This window comes from Lepidochelys kempii, chromosome 17 (genome assembly GCF_965140285.1).
Source record: "Lepidochelys kempii isolate rLepKem1 chromosome 17, rLepKem1.hap1, whole genome shotgun sequence".
Lineage (NCBI taxonomy): Eukaryota > Metazoa > Chordata > Testudines > Cheloniidae > Lepidochelys > Lepidochelys kempii.
Window position 1 is genome coordinate 12,712,709 of NC_136396.1, and position 21,053 is coordinate 12,733,761.

Genomic DNA, 21,053 nt, shown 5'->3' on the forward strand with positions numbered 1-21,053 from the left:
CAGGAAAACATAGCCAAGGAGATTAACTTTTAAAGGGAAACGGTCAAGACAAAAAATATTCTTACTGAGGCGTGAAATTGTCCTGTTTTGCACTGTCTCAAAGGTAACTGAAGCTATTTTCTACTCCTTCCCCCACCAGGCATTTCTCATCTTAGCCCTCATTACCTTTTCAGAGCGGAAATCTGTACTGCATTGATGAAGCTTGCCGATCTACCTTTAACTGCACAGCAGGATACCGGAGCTTCAAGCACAAGGAGAAATATCTGGGTTAAATGGGTTTAAGTGTCATGAGTGCTGCATTTTATCATGCTGGACATCAAAACAACTGTCTCCTCCTGCACAACACACATTTTTACTTTTTTTTTTTTTAAATTCTAAACTGAAGTGTTTATTGGAGCATACGCACAAGATAGGGTTTGAAATTCCAGACTACTGTGCACTGTCAAAACAAATTCCCTTGTGTTGCACACAACCTAAAGAGAGGATTTATGAAACGTCCATAAGGAATTGGTTAAAAAAAAAAAAAAGACAACGGAATAAACTTTTTTTTATTCTGCAAAGCAATATGCACATCTTACAAACACAAAATTAATATAGGAGAGAAGTGTCATTACCAAATCTGCTATTAACCATCATGCAACAATACAAGTGAAATGTGTTGTTTTTTTTTTTAAAAATACCATCTTAACCCTACATCACCTGCAGAGGAAGGCTGTAAACCAAGGCTCAGACTTTCTATGTAATGCCAAAGAAAAATGCAACAGAAATGGCAGCTTTCTAACAACAAGAAAACACTTACAAATAGAATCAAAACTGATTCAAGTCATAGTTAAAAAGAAAAAGAAAACAAAAAGGAAAGATCAATATGATCTGAACAACCACTTTAATATTAAGTTTTTACCCTTCTGCTTGGCTGCATTTAATTTTTGTATATTGTGCCTAGGTACAATCCAATACTCGTAAGTATGATAAAGTCTTAGCCTACTGGGTGACCTCACCTGTGTGCTGCAATACCTAGGTACAAAGGGGTAAGTTAAGAATGAAAAATATGCCCTTAATGCTAATCTCCTTGCATTTGTGGGTTGCAATCTGAGCTTAATGTTTATTTGCAGTACAGTTGTTTGTGGGGTTTGACTATGTATTTTTGAAGCTGGCCCCTCTAATTACCAAAACCACCTCCTATAAAAACCTGTTCCCCCAACACATCCAATTGTGTTTTTCTTTCTAGGTAGTTCTGTTTGGGGCTTTTGGGGTTTGACGTTAGTTTGCTGAACTAGAGCATTGATTTTGGATTTATTTCAAGTATCTTTACATGATGATGTAAGTGTTCTCGGGGCATTTTCCGGTACTGACTGTACCAGCACTAACCTCCTTCCGCAGTTATCCATTCTGAACCACCCCTCAGTCAGTTTCAAAGACGAGTACTAAATAAAAGGTGGGGAATGCGTAAGTTAGGAGCAGTAGAATAGAATTTCACTTTAAGCTTTCTACATATTTTTATTTAGTAAATTTACTGCTTCGTTGGTGGAGTTTTACTAGTGAACAGTAGCTTCAACTGAAGATCAGAAGCCTTAGTTATTTCATTTATGGATTTCAAACTAAACGGCTGTCTCTAAAGTTTAATCTTAAGGTATCTGGAGAAAACACATTTTAGTGAAATAACCAATACGCTGTGTACAGCGATCACAATTATATGAGGAACTATTTTCTGAAGAAAAGTGGTTTTATACAATATATAAGATGGTGTGCAGAACACAGCAATGTGCAATCAACAGTGTCTAGACAGAGGATTTTATGCCAACATATCAGCGATTACAGTCTTTGAATTGGATTTATGGTTTCATGTATCACATGGCAGTATGAAACGTATCAAAGAAAAATGTATACACCCACATTTAGAATTGCGCTACCTGACAGGAAAGCTGAAAGATGACATGAAGGGTCATTAAGGCAACCAGTGAGATTTTAAAAGCTGTGGTGGAAGTGTCTACAGGAAACTTCTGTCTTACGAGAATTAAAAAGGTAACTGGAGGACAGGCTGGAAGGAGACGGAATAAGCCAGAAATGGGAAAAAACCCACAGAACAAAAGCAGTCCAAGAAATCAAGTCTACTCTGATTTTAACAATGGACAAAAAGACCAATACAAATTTCTCAGGTAAGGTTTCCCTCAACTTATTCACAACAGGACTAGCCCACTAGTTGTCATCTTCCCCTCAGAAGACAACAGTAGATAAAAATATGTCATTTTCAGCTGCCCTTTAGAGATGTATGGAAGGTCCAACATGAAGCACTTACAATGGTCTTTAAGTTACTATATCTTCCTTTTCCCTTTGTTATTTGCACTTGACCAGGCTCCATGGAGCCACAACTGACTATTAATAGAATGCATCCTTTTTTTTTTAAATCCACTTTTTAGACAGGTTATAAAAAGCTATTTTATACCAAGGAAGTTGCTGATTTGAAGGCTGTGGAGCAGAGGCAAAGTAAGTGGAAAACTTTCCATACAACCCCAATGCAGATCACTGCTCTGCCATTCCAGCAGGCCCCATGAAAAGTGAATCTTAGCACTTTACAATAGAAAGGATTTTAAAATAAGACTTTGCCTTTTTTATTAAATTCTGGATAAAAGCACAAGTTTGTCCTAACTACAGCAATATTAAAATGTGAATATGTATTTCTCTTAAAAAAAATCTAGAAATGTTGATATCTTTTCTTGCAAGCAAGGAGAAAATGGAAAAAAGTATTAAGCCACATACACACACTGAATTTATGTAGTAGATCAGTGGCTTTGGAAATGCAATATTATATCAAAGATGCATACTGTTTCAAACACGCTGTACATATCATTGGGCAAAAACAAAGGGTTTGTATTGTTTGAGACATTTGGAAAGGCATCTTAACCTGCCCAGATGCAGCTAGACAAAAATATCTTGCTCTGACTACGTGATCCTTATCACTACACACATCTATTATCTACACAAACATTCAGCTATGTCCACAGGTAAAGATTTAAAGATTCTCGCCGCACTACTGTGCGGAACAAGTGCGTCATCTGAATATACTTTTATAAATATGTACAAATCAATTACAGGCACTTGAAATGTCTTTGGTTGGAATAAACCAACATTGCAAGATAATGTATTCACAAAGTCTTAAGACCCAGTCTGGGTTCAGCAGGCAATGATTATGGTTCTCAGCCATTTTCAGTAAAAGGAGATGGATTATGCTTCTGACAAAGCAACCTGGAAGTAAAACAAAAAAAATTACAGAATTAAGAGCTTGTGTATAATTGAAATCAACTCTATTTGCACATTACTTATCTCTATGCAGCTAGGACGTCTGTCATTGCCATTCTGAGGACTCCAGGTTGGAAAGACCACCAAAATATATCTGAAGATATTTTGTAATTGGTATTTATCAAATATTCAAAGATATTCAGCTCTTGGTAGGAAGTTTCCCTAATAATGAAGGATAGTACATTGTAGCTTCTTGTTACATAGTTAAATACATCCATATTTAATCCATTAAGCGAAGTGAATGTGTGTATGCGTATATATAATTAGTTTAACTGCCCTTAAACCAACATCAGTATTAATTTTCGTTAATGCTGATTACAACCATTAGAACTAGCTGTGATAGCAATATTTTAATAAATGTATGCTGTCTTCTTGTAATAAGAGAATTTAAGACTATTTCAAGCTGCGTAAGACATACTTGATATATGCCAAAGTGCAAATAATATACGGTGTTGTAAATACAGTTTACTTGATGTTACATGTTAGAGGTATTAAAAAACGCCAAATCACTTCTGCATTTACTGAAGTGCAACTAATACCCTATACTTACAGAATAAGAATCTCTAATTGAAGGATCTACCAGCACTATAGACATACGTACTTGTTAAGTTTCTGAGCACCCGCAGGGCATAGAGGACTATTCTATGCCTTGCAAACAGGAGGCAAAACAGAGGCACAAAGCATTAAGTGATTTGTTCAAGGTCTTAGTGCCAGTGGCTGAGATACAAGAGACTCCAGTAGTCATGATTCTCAATCCTCTGCTTTAGCCACAGATTATACACCCTACTCTTAATCAAGGCATTTAATTGCTGAATGGAATCTTCTGCCTTGTTTCTCCACTACATCCATGGGCTGGATTATACAGGCAGAGAACAAGGCACCTTTTACAGTGCCATTATTTACTGTCCTCCAATGAGATACTAGGTTGGGACAGGTTTCAGAGTAACAGCCGTGTTAGTCTGTATTCGCAAAAAGAAAAGGAGTACTTGTGGCACCTTAGAGACTAACCAATTTATTTGAGCATGAGCTTTCGTGAGCTTGCATCCGATGAAGTGAGCTGTAGCTCACGAAAGCTCATGTTCAAATAAATTGGTTAGTCTCTAGGGTGCCACAAGTACTCCTTTTCTTTTTAGGTTGGGACAGAAGCGAATCATCATTGTATACCAATTAAATAATGTAAACTTTGTATATAAAAGGGATCTTTTCTAATTTCCACCCCCCGCCCCCCATCAATGCTGTATGTATTATCTTAAGTAAACTTACTTTTTCAGGGCAGAATTCTGTATTGCTTTGCCTCAGTTTGCTTGGTCTACCTTTAATAACTGCATAGCAGAACATTGTAATCACCATCACAAAAAGAAAATAACTGGTATGCATGAGATGCAAGTTTATTAGTGAGCGATCATCCTGCACAGAGAAATAAAACCGTTTACTGATTCTGTACATAGAGAAGGCATTTGACATTCAAGCAACGTTTAGCAGATTAGCAAAGAAGCCACTTTCCCAACCTTGTTTCTTCTCAATACAAAGGATTTCCTCTACATTGTTAATGCAGAACTTCTGAAAGTTGAAGGTAGTAAGGGAGCTCTAAGCTTTGGCAGTTAAGGATAACTTACACATTTTCCTAACATTATTTAATTTGCACTAGTGACTGCATTTTAACAACATTCATTACACTACTCTTGCACTTCTCTATAAAACAGTGGCACCTTTAATCAGAGGATTTCAAATTATAAATCTTTAATTAAAGAAGCTGTTAGGCATATTGAGATATATGGAGATCACCACTGAAATGCAGCCATCTCTGACATAGCTACGGCAACTATTTAAGACAGACAAGGTGGGTGACATACTCTCTTTTATTGGACCAACTACTGGAGGTGAAAGACAAGTTTTAAAGCGACACAGAGCTCTCCTGCAGATCTGGGAAAGGTACTGTATCTCACAGCTAAATACAAGGTGAAAGATTGTTTAGCATAAAAAGTTAACACGTATTCTAAGAGACCATTCAAGGTGAAGTGGCCTGTTAATGCCTCTGCAATCATAGGACAAAAAGGGGTTAGTGGGTTACACGCTGTAATAAGCCATAAATCCAGTGTCTTTATTAAGACCATGATTTTTAGCATCTAGCTAAGATATGAATTTAAGCTCTCAGGCATGTCTTTTGAAGGTGTTGTGCAGGTTCCCCAGACCTGAAGAAAAACCTCTGTAGCTTGAAAACTTGTCTCTCTCACCAACAGAAGTTGATATCTTTTGTTAGACCACCTCACCCACCTTGTCACTCTAATATCTTGAGACTAACATGGCTACACCACCACTGCAAGCAACTATTTAAGAATGCAGTGCTATGCAACTCTTTTAGGTCAGCAAGAGAAGACTACCTTATTCAGTTAAATGGACAGGAGGTATTCAGTCAGAATAGAGCATTGACACTTACATCTGGAACTATGACAGTTAATTTGGGATTTAAAGCATGATAGACTTTTCCAATGGCTCCTTTGTAACACCAGAAAGGGTTATAATCTTGTGCATATTTTGTATTTGAGTCCCTGGCTGTAGTGAAGATCTTGTACCAGAGGGTAGCATTGCTGTACGTCTCAGGAACACAATGCGGTGGCTGACTGAGGATAAAAAAACAAAAACAAACAAACAAGCAGATGAATTGCCATTTTCAGTGTCCTGTATGGCTGACTTTCAGAACATAGTAAGGGTCATTCTCTCTTTGAACAGTGTAAACAGTGTATTGTTTTTATTCAGGATCATCCCTAGTGTAATGGCAAAATATAATGCTAAAGGAAAAGAAAATCTAGAACCGATAGCAACATTAAACTTTCATTGCAATCTGTTTCAAAAAGTCAAACCCCCCGTCATTTAACGAGAGGAGTATGTACTAGGTTTCAAAAAAACTTCTGATATTTTTAATACAGCTTTCAGGTGAACCCACCCCAAGCTCTAGAAGAGAAGGGGGATAAAGAACGAGAACTTGGTGTGCCTGATCCACAGGTGTGTAGAGAAGACAAGGGGAAAGTTTGTTACCATCAGGAACAAAGTAGTGTGGCACTTGCCTCACCTAACACTCCACCTGCTTTGGATTTTACTGTTTTGAGGGTGTGATTTTGTTAACTGAAGGATTCCATCCAAAGAACAGATACAGCGCAGGCAGTGGTAATGTTAGCTTCCCGGCGCTGACCTGGCAATGCCACCTCAATGCAAGAGAGGCATTCACTCGCCAATGCCTATTCAGCCTTGTCCTCTTGACACAGTTGTTGAAGTGGGGGGAAGTCAATCATGATACCTTCTTTGTGAACACCCTTCTACTGCTGAAGAGACTGAGACCAAACTCATTAGATACAGACCAGTTGCCAGAAAGAATCAACTTTTGGTCACCAATGATCTGAGCTTTGATCAAGCTACCTACTTAGAGATAATAAATAATACGACCACCTAGCTTTTAGATAGCACTTAAAGGATCTATATGCCATCCCAATCCCCTGAACCATCTGTTTCCCCATGGTATATCACTTTAGCTGTATTCATTGTTCCATTTAAAGATATTACAGTTTAAAGAAGGTTTTCAGAAAACATTTCTCTCTCTTACAACAACCGCAGTTTGCTTATGTTGAAGACAATCAGCATCATTTCTGAGAGGCTTTAAAGTAGACATGACTCAGGCTAAGTTGGCTCTGAACTGGCCCTTTTCAGCAAGTTAGGGATGCAGAAGTCCGGAAAGCCCTTGAATACTTTTGCACTTTTAAAACCAAAGTGATGCTATTTTGAAATGAAGGAAAAATTGATATTAGGACATCAAGTACTAAAATGAAACTCTGCAGGTGAACACAACTAGGAACAGCCATACCTGAGGGGGGAGGTATAGCTCAGTGGTTTGAGCATTGGCCTGCTAAACCCAGGGTTGAGAGTTCAATTTTTGAGGGGGCCATTTAGAGATTTGGGGCAAAAATTGGGGGTTGGACTAGATGACCTCCTGAGGTCCCTTCCAACCCTGATATTCTACGATTCTATGATCAGACCAGTAATCTACCCAGCCCTGTATCCTCTCTTTGAGGGTAGCTAAAACCAGACAGTTCAGAGAATGGTGTAAGAACCCTGCAGTAGACATATGTGGAATAATCTGACCCCAAATAGGTCTCATCCTGGTCTCTAATAGTTAGAAACTGGTTTAAACTTGAAGCACAAGGTGTAAATATCCTTCCAACATGAGAGTCATTATTAAACAGTTGTAACTTTATCTGGATAGTTTCAAAACTATGAGTTCTATAGTTCCTGTCCATAGTTCCTGTCCACATTCCCTGGATTGTGGCTAGAACTCCACCACCACACAATAACGGGAGGCGGGGAGGGAGAAAAGAAAGAGAGAGATGGAGCTAAACAACATCCAGGGAAATTCTACTGTGTTAGTAAGGTCACCAAATGTCTTTTCAAAACAAACTGGACTTTATACTACTAAAGAGAGAATGTATCACTTACTTCCAAAGTCAATGTTAGAGAGTCATGGGGAGCATAAGAAAAGCATCCAAAGCATTAAGAGAGTAGTGGGTACATCTGAGGTAACCCTAAAAACAAATAATTAGAAAGGCACTTACACTGTGACAGGAAACACATTGCTGGCTGCTGAGACAGTCATACAGGTTGTAAATACCACCTGCTCACAGTGACCATGGAGAACACAGTCATCTGAATTCCAAGCAGCAGGCAGGGTGAACGTAATATTTATCTCCTCGTGGGATTCTCTGCCTTTTAGAAAGAAAGAAATTGTTGGTATGATGAGAGCAGTAACAGCAACAAGTACTAGGAAAAGGCGTGTGGTCGATTGTATTTTTGTGGACACACAGCTTTGTGGCCATCATCGCGGGAAGCAAAGAAATATCTGGAAAATTACAGACTCCCATTTCCCCTCCTGCCCCAAACCACCCAGTTATTAGCACTGATGACAGTTTTGGACCTGGTCCCATGACCATTGGGCCTTTACAAGCTTTTGAATTTAGAAAACCTCTCTATAATTGTGCATAATCCGGCCACTGTCTGCAACAATTTTATCAGTAATTACATCTTCGAATTTTAGCCCTTCCCCTCCTAAAACCTTAGTTCATCATCTGCTTTTTCTGCAGTTTAATTTTTACTATAGAGAAATCCATGCAGATATAACTGCTGAAAAGCGCCTTAATATGCACAACCTCATCAATAGATAAAACTATAAGAGATAAGATTAAACCGCTGGGTTCTCCAAATGATAAAACTGTAGGTCCCCAGGGATAAACCAGATTTGATATGCAGATTAAAACCAGGTGGTTTGATCAACAGAAGTTACACAATATCGTTCAGGAAAGAGTAGAGAAAGTTGCTGTAAGCAATAGAGATTTTTAGTTGTGGCATGTGTTTGCTATAGGATATTTCAGGTGCAAGCCACCCTGATGTTATAGCACCACTGTAAAATTAAACATGCTGAACTTCAACTCTAAACAGTTCCTGTAAACCACTTTACAAAGTCTCCACAACCCACTGACTTGTCTGTCTGGCCAGGCAAGCCAACAGAATAGGTTAGGATTCTTTCATCATCTTAGCATCACTGGAAAGTTTTACGATCGTTCCTTCTTTTCAGCAGCTTTATCCTGAACGAGTTTGTATTTTAGATTTTAAATCAACAAGAGGTTTTCAGTTAATGTACAGCTGGATCATTGATGCAGAAGGATTCACCACCACCAAAACCGATGGACTGATCAGCAGCACTCAAGTGTACCCTGCATAAGCAAGAAGCAGCTTTTCCAGTTCAGAAATTTGTTTTGAAAATACTTTCAAACGAATGTGACTGGGCTGCTGGATCTTTTTTAGATTGCAAAGTAGTGTGTATATATTTGACTGTACATACATCTTCCCTATTACCCCAAATACAGGGAAAAGTTACTTTTTGCCAAAAAGGAGAGAGACAGGCTCATGATTGTGAAGTACTGACAAAAATTTTAGCAATGCACATAATGTCTAAGCCAATGATTCATTTCTTTAGTGACGAGCTAGATTTTTATATTCCTTCTTCAGACATTTGTAATATTAGAAGTGTAATTATTATTCACTCTTGGAACAATCAAATTTTGCATACCTGAGAGTCCAATCTGATGCCCCAAAATTGTGGAACTTAGGTGTGTGACATTACGGGAATACCCGCCAAATGGTTTGAGTGGGTCCAGTGTCAGAGTGATTGTCACAGAGATGTTTACTGGACCAGAGTCCTCAAGAGTCTGTGGAGATTGTGTAGAAGATCTGGCTTGTCCGCTAGTCACTGTACTTTCTGGAGTTGTGGTATCATTGATGAGATGTTTTAAGGTTTCATTCTCTGATGTACAGAAGTCCAAATCATTAAACCTCAAGAGGAAAGTATTCCAGTCCTTTAAAAAGCGAGACAAAAATCTAGATTAGATGACAGATTAGATTAGCAAAATTATTCGGTACTGTCACTTCTTCAAAGAGCAGTTCAGATTTTTAATATCTAGTTTTAAATCTATATTATTCCATGTCACCAAGACAATCTGAATCCTACCCTCCATTGAAGTAAGCGGCAACACTCTCAATAGGAGAAATATCTGATGCTTGTGTTTGTTTGTTTTTATAAATCAAATGCCAATTCTGATTCCCACTTCACCCCACTGATCAATTACTCATTTTCAAAGCTATAAAGAGCATGGTAGAATAATACTCTCCTCAGAGCTACAAATGAAATTAATAATGTTGGTGTACTTACATTAACTTTGTTTAGTGAGGAGCCCTGGTCTCTCTCATACAGAGAGCTCCCAATGAAGTTTAGCTCACATACTTTTATCAAAATGCACTCAAACTATGGAACAGTTTTGCAAGGTAACTTAAAACAAAGATCAGAAGAAGTTCCATGAATCAAGCCATTTGTTAGAACAGAATAAGGTTAGCAGTTGCAGGGGGGAGTCTTACAAACACATTCTCCTAATGAGAGAGCATTAATTTCGCCTCCCCCCCGACCCCGTCAAATGAATTGTATCGAGATTATTCCTTGCAAGGTAAATGACTGCTTCTAGATTAGAGATTAAAATACAGTAATGCAAATGAAAACAATCAGGTCCTGTGCACTAGCACAGGAGAAAACATACAAACTGTTAAATAAGCATAGGTTTCAGAGTAGCAGCCGTGTTAGTCTGTATTCGCAAAAAGAAAAGGGAGGACTTGTGGCACCTTAGAGACCAACCAATTTATTTGAGCATAAGCTTTCGTAAGCACGAAAGCTTATGCTCAAATAAATTGGTTGGTCTCTAAGGTGCCACAAGTCCTCCCTTTTCTTTTTGTTAAATAAGCATGTCCCATCACAAAAGCCAGGAAGTGTGTTACTGCAGGATGTCAGTATACATATCTTATTATACCATACCTCTGTCATTTCCGGTGACTTGATCTCCTTGATTTTAAAGAAATAACCCAGTGTCAGAAAAGCTATTGCCATAGCGCTTACACTGATCATAAAGACCACAAGAGGAGGGCGACTGCTGATGTAAACCTTCAGATTCTCCAAAGGGTTTATGTTGAACATTATTCTGATTAGATCCACCTGAAAATGGAGAGCATTAGAACAGAGTGACACATAGGAAGAACGTGATTTTTTCCAAGAGATAATTTAAGTCAATCAATCAACAGAAAAATGTGGTTGCGGATTAAACAAATCTAAAAAAAATTCCTCGAAAAGGTGCCAGATTTTGTTCTCCCAACCACTACAATTTCCAGAAAGAATGGAATTAAAAGAAAGATGCCATAGCTTTTAACAGAATCAAACACGCTTCCTATTACTGACAGCCAATGAGAATCAGTGGTCCATACAGTTCTTTATTTTATTTCCTTGACTAGTCACCCAGCATAGCATACACAGCTGTATTTGGATTCCATAAGAACAGTATTTGAATTAATAAGATTATAATGGAAATGTAGTTTCAATGAAGCCCACAGATAAGGTCTGCAAATTTCCAGTTAAGTTATTATACTTCCAAACTTAAGACAAAAGCCTTTAAAAGCCATTTTAAGACCCAGCTGTACCAAGTGTGAAATAGATGATGGCACTTTATAAGTGAGAATTATTCAATGTAGCTGCAAAGTACTGTTCCACTTTGAAAAGCGATCTGGTTAGAGAAAAGCCTCATGAAGTTATGCATTTGGATCTTGACCAAATCTGATCAGTTTATCAATAAACCAATGTTTTTTCTAGCCATCGGATGTGCAAACTGGGATCTGAGACTCAGGCTGCAACACTTCCAGCTGACACGTCAACTAAAGTCCTGTTATCAGAAACTCCATTTACTGAATGAGCCAGAAGATTCATCTCTCCGTTCATTCTCCAGCATGAAAAGAAGTACAAACTTACTTGAGTCAGTAAATTAAGCAGATAGGACTGTGAACACACAGAGTGACACTTAAAATGCTGCATCAGCACAATTGCACCAATGCAGCTGCATTGCTGTAGCACGAACATGAAGACACTCCTACGCTGACAGGAGAGCTTCTCCCATCAGCATAGTCAATCCACCTCCCTGAGAGGCAGTAGCTATGCTGACAGGAGAAGTCTCCTGTCGACATAGCACTGTCTGCATGGCGGGGGGGTTTAGGTAGGTATAACATCACCACCCAGGAGGGTGGATTTTCCAGACACCTCTGCAATGTAGTTACACTGAGATAGGCCAGGTCTACTCTACAGACCTAAGTCTACTGCAGGGGTAGTCAATTTTTGTCAAGATCCAAATTTCTTAGTCAAGGTCCAGACTCCAGAGAAGATAACAATAATACGTAAATAAAAAGATTTCAGGGTTTGTTCAAAAGCATATGGCAGTCCGGGTTTGGCCCATGGCCGTGATCTGCCTATTGACTACCCTTGGTCTACTGAGTTGAAGCAGACTTTCCATTTAATCCTATTGATTCTCCATTTCTTTTGAGTTTTCCTGTCTTTCCATTATGCAAGTGAAGGGGATTAAGGTCTATTGGAATTACTCACCCCCACCCAAAAAGAAAACAATGCAGTCAAGTGTTAAAGTGCAGCTCTGAGGCTCTACTTCAGAAACTGCGCAAGCAGAGAACACCACAAGCAATCCTGTTTCCTTTATTTGCTTTACCTGTAGTCATGCTAAAATATCTTAATCCTTAGAGTACACAGAAGGAAAGGAAAGGACTTTTGTCTAGAAACCAGTGCTGCCCATCCGAATTTTGAGCAATTGAAAGATGCAAACCAAGCATCTCAAGAGCATAGCACTTTAATGGTTATGACTCAGCAATCCAGGACTAAAACAAGATCCATCTCTTGGGAATTTTCATTAAGTCAGGGATTCTGCTCCCTGCAAGTTTGTGTGCCTTGTGCTCTCTTGTTAGAAGCACACGGTACGTATGATCCATACAATAACTGCAGCTTTTCACATCAGTATTCCTAATATTTTACTGGCCTACACTTTGTCATCAGTTTCTTCTAGGAAGAAAAAATCACTTTGCTCCAATGGAGACAGAAAAGTTCAGTGAGGAGATTATTGCATTCCTCCAAACATAGCAGACTTTAACATACAATCTCTCTCTCTTTTCCTTGGTACAACTTTTTAAAACAGGGTTCATTTCAGAGTGCAGGATCGTATCCTGGGTGCACAACCTTGCTCCACTAACTGATTTCTATCCACTCCCCAAAGACTAAGGTAACCAGCACCATTGTGCCAACAATGATCAGTAGCAGCACTACAAGCATCTAATGGTAAAAATCCTGTGTGTGGGTGGGCAGGGGGAGAGGGATATAGGAAAGAGCTATAGAGAAGGAAGTGGGAGAAAAAAGGAAAGAAGAGGTAGAAAGAAGAGAAAGCGTATCCTACCAGAGCCCACACTTCTCAGAGACACACAGCGCTACTGCTAGAAAAGCTAATTAAGGTGTCAAGAAAAGGCAGGTGCAATAGGGGAGGGCTGAATTGCCTCAGATAAGAAAATTAATTGGGTATGACCCAATTCTAAAGTTCTGTCTCCTATCTTGTCACTGGCAGGACAGGATTCCATTTCAGCAAATTTCTGAAATTTTTTTTTCAACTAGGGTTCATCACAAATGTCAGTCTAGAAACACTGGAGACATGTTGAGATGGAAACAGAGCAAAACAAAAACCAAGAGCAGAGTTGTATTCAATGTTTCCTTCCATATTTTCTTATTAAAAAAACCCACCCAGCAAGAGGCAAGGTTTATTACAGCATTTAATCAAAGCTGAATGTTACCCAGGAGCAAATACAGTATTGCAGCTTACTGTAAATTTAAGGGACCGTCAGCAATTTCATTAGAATTCTGGTTTCCCCAGGGGTTTCTTTTCAGTCAGCCACCAAAATGGATGTGCTAAAACTCATTAAAACAAAATCTGCCCAAATATTTTTTGTTGCTAAAAGAGCACCAGCTTTTCTGAGGACTTGTTGCCAAACATCCTCCTAGAACAGTAGTTCCCAAACTGGCGTTTGTGAACCCCTGGGGGTTTGCGAAATGTTACAGGGGGTTCTCACGAAAAAGTTCCCTAGTGGCAGACAGAGCTGCCCCTAGGAACACCGGGCAGCACGGGGACAGCAGCCCACAGCCCCTGGAATTCCAAGTGCTAAGCGGATCAAAGCAAGCATATCTATCACACTGAGGAGATTTAAACTTCAGACTCCTTATAAGAAATGGAAAGGGAGGTGGATATTTTTTGCCGTTTTAAAAATTAAATAGGCAGCTAGTGCTGTTTTTTAAATTATTATGAAGAACAAGTTTAAGCTTTGTTGTAACGTGCGTTGTTTGCCTGGACTGCTCAAGACCTGAATGCTTGTGTAGGAGGAACGATTTAAGTTGGCTTCTTAAATCCCTTCATGCTGTTTCACATCTGATACTCCTTGATGAAACCTAGGAGCCTTGTCCTATAACAGACTTATTCAAAGTGATACAAGCTACGAAAGTGAGATCTTGAAAGAGTGTTGCCATTTTCATAATGTAATAAAAATACTGTAATGATAAATAATAATAATAATAAATAGTGTGTAATAAGCATATCATAAAAACAAACTTTATATGTCCAAGATCAATGCTTTTATAATTTATACTCAGGTAAAGGAGAAAATCCCTGGAAATATTCATTTTTAAGAGCAGGTTCACAAGACTTGAAAGGGGTTCACAGGTTGTTAAAGTTTGGAAACCAAACTGTCCTAGAACTTTGAAAACAGTCAGGAAGTGTTATAGGATGCTATCTCCAAAGGATAACAGGCCCTTTGAGTATTTACAACAAAACCTGTGGGTGGTTAATATCAGAGGTGAGGAGAAAACCAGCAATTGCACGTGCTCAGTGTATCAAGACTCCTTCATATACAAATCCGTAGTAACTTCGGAATGATTCCACACTCCTGATTGAAACTATGGAGCACAGCACCTAAACACAACTAATTTTTTCAGTGAGGAGTCCTTGTGGCATCTTGGAGACTAACAAATGTATTTGGGCATAAGCTTTTGTGGGCTAGAACCCAATTCATCGAATGCCTGGAGTGGAAAATACAGTAGAGAGGTATAAATACACAGCATACGAAAAGATGGGATTGCCTTACCAAGTGTGTGTGTGTGGGGGGGGGGGAAGGTCAGTGCTAATGAGCCAATTCAATTAAGGACTTTTGTAGTACTAATGAGGCCAATGTAATCAAGGTGGCCCATTTCAAACAGGTTTCAGAGTAGCAGCCGTGTTAGTCTGTATCCATAAAAAGAAAAGGAGTACTTGTGGCACCTTAGAGACTCTAAGGTGCCACAAGTACTCCTTTCCATTTCAAACAGTTAACAAGAAGGTATGTATCAGCAGGGGAAAATTAGTTTTTGCACTGACCCATCCACTCCCAGTCTTTATTCAGGCTTAATTTGATGGTGTCCAGTTTGCAAATTAATTCCAATTCTGCAGTTTCTCGCTGGAGTCAGACTAACACGGCTACCGCTCTGAAACCTGTAAATTTTCAGTGTCCAAATATTTCTGCCACAGACTAATATATTTATATGCATTTCCATCGCCATGAGACTTTTTATGAGTGGGTGTAACCTACTGGTTCAGGCAGGGACTGGGCATCAGAACTCCTGAGTCATATTTACATCTCTTTCGAAAAAGTGCATCAGAACCTCTAAAAAAAGGAGGACTTGTGGCACCTCAGAGACTAACCAATTTATTTGAGCATAACTTTCGTGAGCTACAGCTCACTTCATCGGATGCATGTAGCTCACGAAAGCTTATGCTCAAATAAATGTGTTAGTCTCTAAGGTGCTACAAGTACTCCTTTTCTTTTTGCGGATACAGACTAACACGGCTGCTACTCTGAAACCTATCAGAACCTCTGTTTTGCTACCAATTCTAGTTCTGTTCTGCATCTGTCACTGGCTTGCTGTGCGACCTTGGGAGAAAGTCCCTAACTCCATTACATGAATTTTACAAATGATTAATCTGAGGAACGGAACTACCTCAAGGCATTGATGAGGCTTAATTCAAAACACTTTGAGCCTCACAGGAACTGTGCTAGAAATGTGCAAAGTGACAGCATCAGGTTTCTTTTTTTTAAGCTAATAAAATTTAAAGAGAGGCTCCAATGGCAGGTGAATGCACAGTCCTTGACTTCTCTCCACTGTGCCTAAACCTTGCAGGATTAAGGATATGCATACTATTTTGCAATCTACATACTATCTCAAGTACAACCGGATAAGTAAAAATTTTCAGTCCAGAACTTCGGCCTTGGATCCAAATCACTTGGCTTTTGTCAATACCTACATATACTCTAGACAAAAAACTGTATTAAAATTGAGTTAAGTTACTAACATGCACTCTCCACCTTAAGGACACACACACACACACACACAAAAGTTACAGGGATGTTGTAGTTAACCCAAAGCCAGGCAGGCATTATAAAGATAAAATCCCAAAGGATCAGCAACATACACTGCCTGTTGCAATTGCTAGGTATACCAGTGGCTTCTACAGTGCTACTCTGGAGACTGATTAATTTCAAGACAATCATTCATTTTAATAATTCTGAACCTAAAGGCACTGGAATGCTGAACAAAAAACCACCAATAAGTAAGGTAAGTCTCCAAACTGACATACAAATTGATTTACTGCAGCAATGAAAGCAGGTTATAAATTATCAACATTCCCTCTTCCTATGGGAATTTCAGAACTACTTCTTGCTACACTAAGAAAATATGAAATTGAGAAAAAAAAGTTTTTACCTATTAATTTGCATAGTTTTCTTATTTTCTCTTTCACCACTGATTTTAATGGGAGAAAACTAAGAATTTAAGAGTTCACAGATGTTTTTATTCATCCTGTTAGAATCACATCAGCTCCCAGCTGAATGGCTTCAAAACTTGTCCCAGTAACAGACAGCAAGCTGCCTGGCAGAGGTGTCCCGAGAGCCTTACTTCAAGGCTCTGACATTGACTGTAAATTTTCCAGTGCCCAGCCCTTTCAAACGTTCAAGTTACCCTCCCACTCTTCTGTGTCCTGGATTTAAAAAAAGAATAATACAACAGGAAACAAAGAAAAACACTAAATGACATCCGTCTTTTTCACAAAGTAAAGAACAAGACCAGGAATCAAGACTTGTTGAGTAAGACCCATGGATTTAAAAACCTAATTACACCACCAGCTAAGATCTTTACATCACAACAGCCAAATATAAACAGACATTTTGTTTTATTAGCAGCTTAAAGTGCAGCTCAGCATTCAGAAGAGATGTTTCCATATCTCCAGCTGCACAGTTAATCTCGGCCCTTTCTAGGCTCTTCCCATGTTTCCTTATTTTCATGAATCATTTAGTGTCTTTACGATATTAATGGAAACCAGTAGTACTTCTGCAAAACATGCATTTCCAAAATGTGACACACACACACCCCCCGTTAGTAATTTATGGCTAGATTTCACACTGGCCCATGTCAAGTTACATTTGCTAGCTGATCTGCACATTTTTGTTAAAAATTACTATGGGTCCAATTATAGTATCAGACCCACCAATGCAGATTTCAATGGATGTCTATGTGGAAGTGGGGGGAGGGTGTCCACGCAAGTAGATCCAACTGCAGAAACTGAACCTATACTTGCAGAGTGCAACAAAAAGCAGGTTTACCATAGGGTATTTAGGGAAAGCAAAAACAAAACTTAAAGAAACTTCAAACTTGCAAAGAAACAAGGAGGTGGGTTTATGATCACTTACCTGCCCCTCTTATCTCTGCTATATTTAGGCATTCAGCATATAACCACATAAAGTGTTTGTTTAAAACATCAAAAAAAACCCAAAAAAAACAGTGGACAGTTGTGAAGGAAACCGAGGACACGGTGCAGCAAAAGAACAAAAAAAAATAGCTAAGGTGAAAAACTTGGAGAAAAAAAAAGAGTCAAAGAAAGAGTACCTTTCATGTCTATATCCTGTTTCACGCAAAGGTCTCAAAACAAACTACAACTTAACTTTGTTAAACCTCAACTCCTAAATTAAGCAGGCAAATACTGCCTCCATTTTACAGATGGGTAATCTGTGGCAAAGAATAATGTATTGAAGGCTACAAAAAAGGTTAGTATGAGGAACAAAACCCAGGAATTGTGACTCTCAGTCCCATTTAATGCACTAGTCTGGCTGGTCCCCTAAACAGAACCTGCAGTACACAATTGTTTTGCAAGGAGAGCTAGGGTGGGGAGCAGCAGAACTGTGTCATCAAGAAATCCTATTAAGTGCTAGTTTACCCAACAGACCCCTAAAATTCTGTTTTATTTGCCCAGACATGTAAATGTTTAATTAAAAAAAGTCTCAACTCCTTTTAACAAAAAAATTGTAAGCTGCTCATATTGAAAAGGAGTCCAAAACTGCCAGAACACTCAGTGAATCACTAAAAATAGAGCCGCACTATCAAAGTACAATAATCGTTCAGTGGCAGGGGTATTTTTCAGATCCTGTCTGTTGCTGGATGCATCTGGCTTAGCCAGATAACACAGACGTCTGGTTGTTATTGTCTTCAGATGCATGTACATCTCTGATTTTTTTTTTTAAACTGCAGAAACAGTTTCCATTTTACATAGTTGATTAAAAAAAGAATTTAAAATGGAAAATGAGAATCACATTTCCCCAGCAATGATACCAATCCTCCAAGTCTTACTGAAAGCCTGTAAAGAATGGAACTCACCAGTGCCACCCTCTCAGAATGTGCCTCAAGAGACCATATCTAGAATCAGAGATGGTCTCCAAGGCCAATTCAATCCTCAGTCTGTATACCCTGTCTGCCAACAAAAGGTGCCAATTGATATGTGGACACATGCCCACTAGAAACTGGATTGAAACCATTTGGTCATTTCACATAGGCCAGTGAAAAGCCGTGAGATGGTGATGATATTTACTTACTATAGCAACCTAGCGATAAAAGGCTTAGTGTCCATTTCACAATCCCCAGAATTTAACCTGTGGGGGTTTTTTTTTTTAAAATGCATTTAGGTTTTATTATGAAAGGCAGCCCTAAATTGTACACATCCAATTCTGAACTTTAAGCCACCTAACTTTTCAAAAGTTTGACATCGACCTGAAAAGCAACCCTACTTAGATTCATATCTGGACTTAGGACTTATTTACACAGGGAAATTTATAGGCACAATTATACAGCTTCAGTGATACCCGTATAATTCCAGGGTTATAATTATACTAGTAAAATTTCCTTAGGTAGGCAAGCCTTTAGAAACAAATTAAAAGAGGGGAGGAGAAGAGAGGAGAAAGAGTTGTTTTGTAATTTAGTCCTTCCCTCTACATTCAGGAATGTTTCCCAGGGTATCCGTAACTATGATTATGAGACGTGGCTCAAATTCAAATCTATGTATCTAGCAGCCTTGTTTCAGATACATTATCTTTTATAAGAAAATTCTGGCATACAGCAACATCTTCACTTGTATGAATTAACAGCAAATCAGTATAAATAGCATATGTGTAGTAAACAAAGTAAACTAATTACAAAATCACTCAGAATCTGAACCAGCTTTTGTGGCCATTCAAGTTATTCTTTTTACTAATCGATCACGAATCCGCAGAAGTAGTTCAAGCCTAAAATATGGAAATCCAGCTAAGAGCAACCTAACCTTTATTTTCGTGATTTAAGGGCGACCTCAAAATACCAGGTAAATCAAGTCCTGATCATTAATCCCCTTTCTGTAAAGTATGCAGCGCAAATACATGGACATGGAGATTAACAGGCCTGAAGCTAGAGGCAGAGGAGACCTAGTCAGCTCACTCGGCCCGTGCTCGGGGATCGGCGGAGGATCCTCGTTACCAAATAGCTCGCAGCGGCGACTCCTGCTCCAGGGCTGCAGCGGGCCAGCGGAAGGCGGCCGTTACACAACAAGCCGCAGCGCTCAGGCGGACACCGGGGGGGGGGGGACCCCGTTTGACACGGGGCCAAGCTCTGCCCCCGCGGAGCTGCGAAACCCCCGAACGCCCCACCCGCTTTTCTCTCGCCGCCGCCGCCTCTCTCGGGGGGACGGGGGGGGGGACACAATTCACAGGAAACGTTGGGACCAGGCGGCTCCCCTCCCATGCCAGCGGCGGGGCGGGCGGCACGTGGGGGCGGGGCCGCCTCGCCTCGCCTCGCCTGCCCCGCCCCGCCCCGCCCGGCCCCCGCCCCAGGGCGCAGCTCACCGCCAAGGCCCGCGCCCGCCTCGGCGTCTCTTACCGGCGGCGCAAGGGGAAGAAGCCCCCGGGCGGGGCGGAGCAGGGCGGGGCCCGGAGGCGGCGGCCGGGCTCACAGGCGGCGGGGCGCCTGGCCCTGCACCATTCTCCGGCCCTGCGGGAGGCTGTGGCCAGGCGGCTGCTCCGACGCCCTGCTCCGCCGGCCTCCCTCCCTCCCGTCCCGCGGCTTCCGGGGACGCAGCCGTCACGTCACCTCTCACCCCCAGCCAGCCGCGGACGGCGGCTCAGGGGGGACAAGATTCCCTGACGGCCAACAGGAACGCCGCGCCCAGCCCAGCCCCGCCGGCCTCCTTCCCCCTCGCTGGAAGGGGCGGGGCTTTGAGAGCTAGGGCAGCCCCGGTAGCGGGAGTGGATAGGCAGAGGGGGGGCTCCCCCAGTAGCTGGGGGGAGGGGACTCAGCCAGGGAGGCCCCCAAAGCTCCCCCAGTGGCGAGTGGGGAGGGGGCTGAGCCAGGGTGGCCCCTAAAGCTCCCCCAGTGGCTAGTGGGGAGGGGGCTGAGCCAGGGTGGCCCCCAAAGCTCCCCCAGTGGCTAGTGGGGAGGGGGCTGAGCCAGGGTGGCCCCCAAAGCTCCCCCAGTGGCTAGTGGGGAGGGGGCTGAGCCAGGGTGGCCCCCAAAGCTCCCCCAGTGGCGAGTGGGGAGGGGGCTGAGCCAGGGAGGCCCCTAAAGCTCCCCCAGTGGCGAGTGGGCTGAGCCAGGGAGGCCCCCAAAGCTCCCCCAGTGGCTAGTGGGGAGGGGGCTGAGCCAGGGTGGCCCCCAAAGCTCCCCCAGTGGGGAGGGGGCTGAGCCAGGGTGGCCCCTAAAGCTCCCCCAGTGGCTAGTGGGGAGGGGGCTGAGCCAGGGAGGCCCCCAAAGCTCCCCCAGTGGTGAGTGGGGAGGGGGCTCAGCCAGGGTGGCCCCTAAAGCTCCCCCAGTGGCTAGTGGGGAGGGGGCTGAGCCAGGGAGGCCCCCAAAGCTCCCCCAGTGGCTAGTGGGGAGGGGGCCGAGTTAGGGTGGCCCCTAAAGCTCCCCCAGTGGCTAGTGGGGAGGG

The 21,053-nt window shown here is 41.2% G+C and overlaps 1 protein-coding gene across 4 annotated transcripts; it reads right to left on the reverse strand.

Annotated features, from left to right (window-relative positions):
- Nucleotides 1-530: 530 nt before the first annotated feature.
- Nucleotides 531-20,241, reverse strand: TMEM248 (transmembrane protein 248). Of its 4 annotated transcripts, none has more exons than XM_073315057.1 (7): nucleotides 20,009-20,241; nucleotides 10,700-10,876; nucleotides 9,410-9,695; nucleotides 7,899-8,049; nucleotides 5,735-5,918; nucleotides 4,561-4,704; nucleotides 531-3,459 (listed from the first exon to the last, which is right to left on the reverse strand). In XM_073315057.1, exons 2-7 carry the CDS (start codon nucleotides 10,856-10,858, stop codon nucleotides 3,427-3,429), a joined length of 957 nt encoding a protein of 318 aa, XP_073171158.1. In that variant the 5' UTR covers nucleotides 10,859-10,876; nucleotides 20,009-20,241; the 3' UTR covers nucleotides 531-3,426. The 4 variants fall into 4 exon arrangements, with proteins under 4 accessions (XP_073171158.1, XP_073171162.1, XP_073171161.2 ...); XM_073315061.2 differs by having other exon boundaries at nucleotides 19,975-20,241; XM_073315060.2 differs by lacking the exon at nucleotides 20,009-20,241 and adding an exon at nucleotides 19,610-19,915.
- Nucleotides 20,242-21,053: the final 812 nt, after the last annotated feature.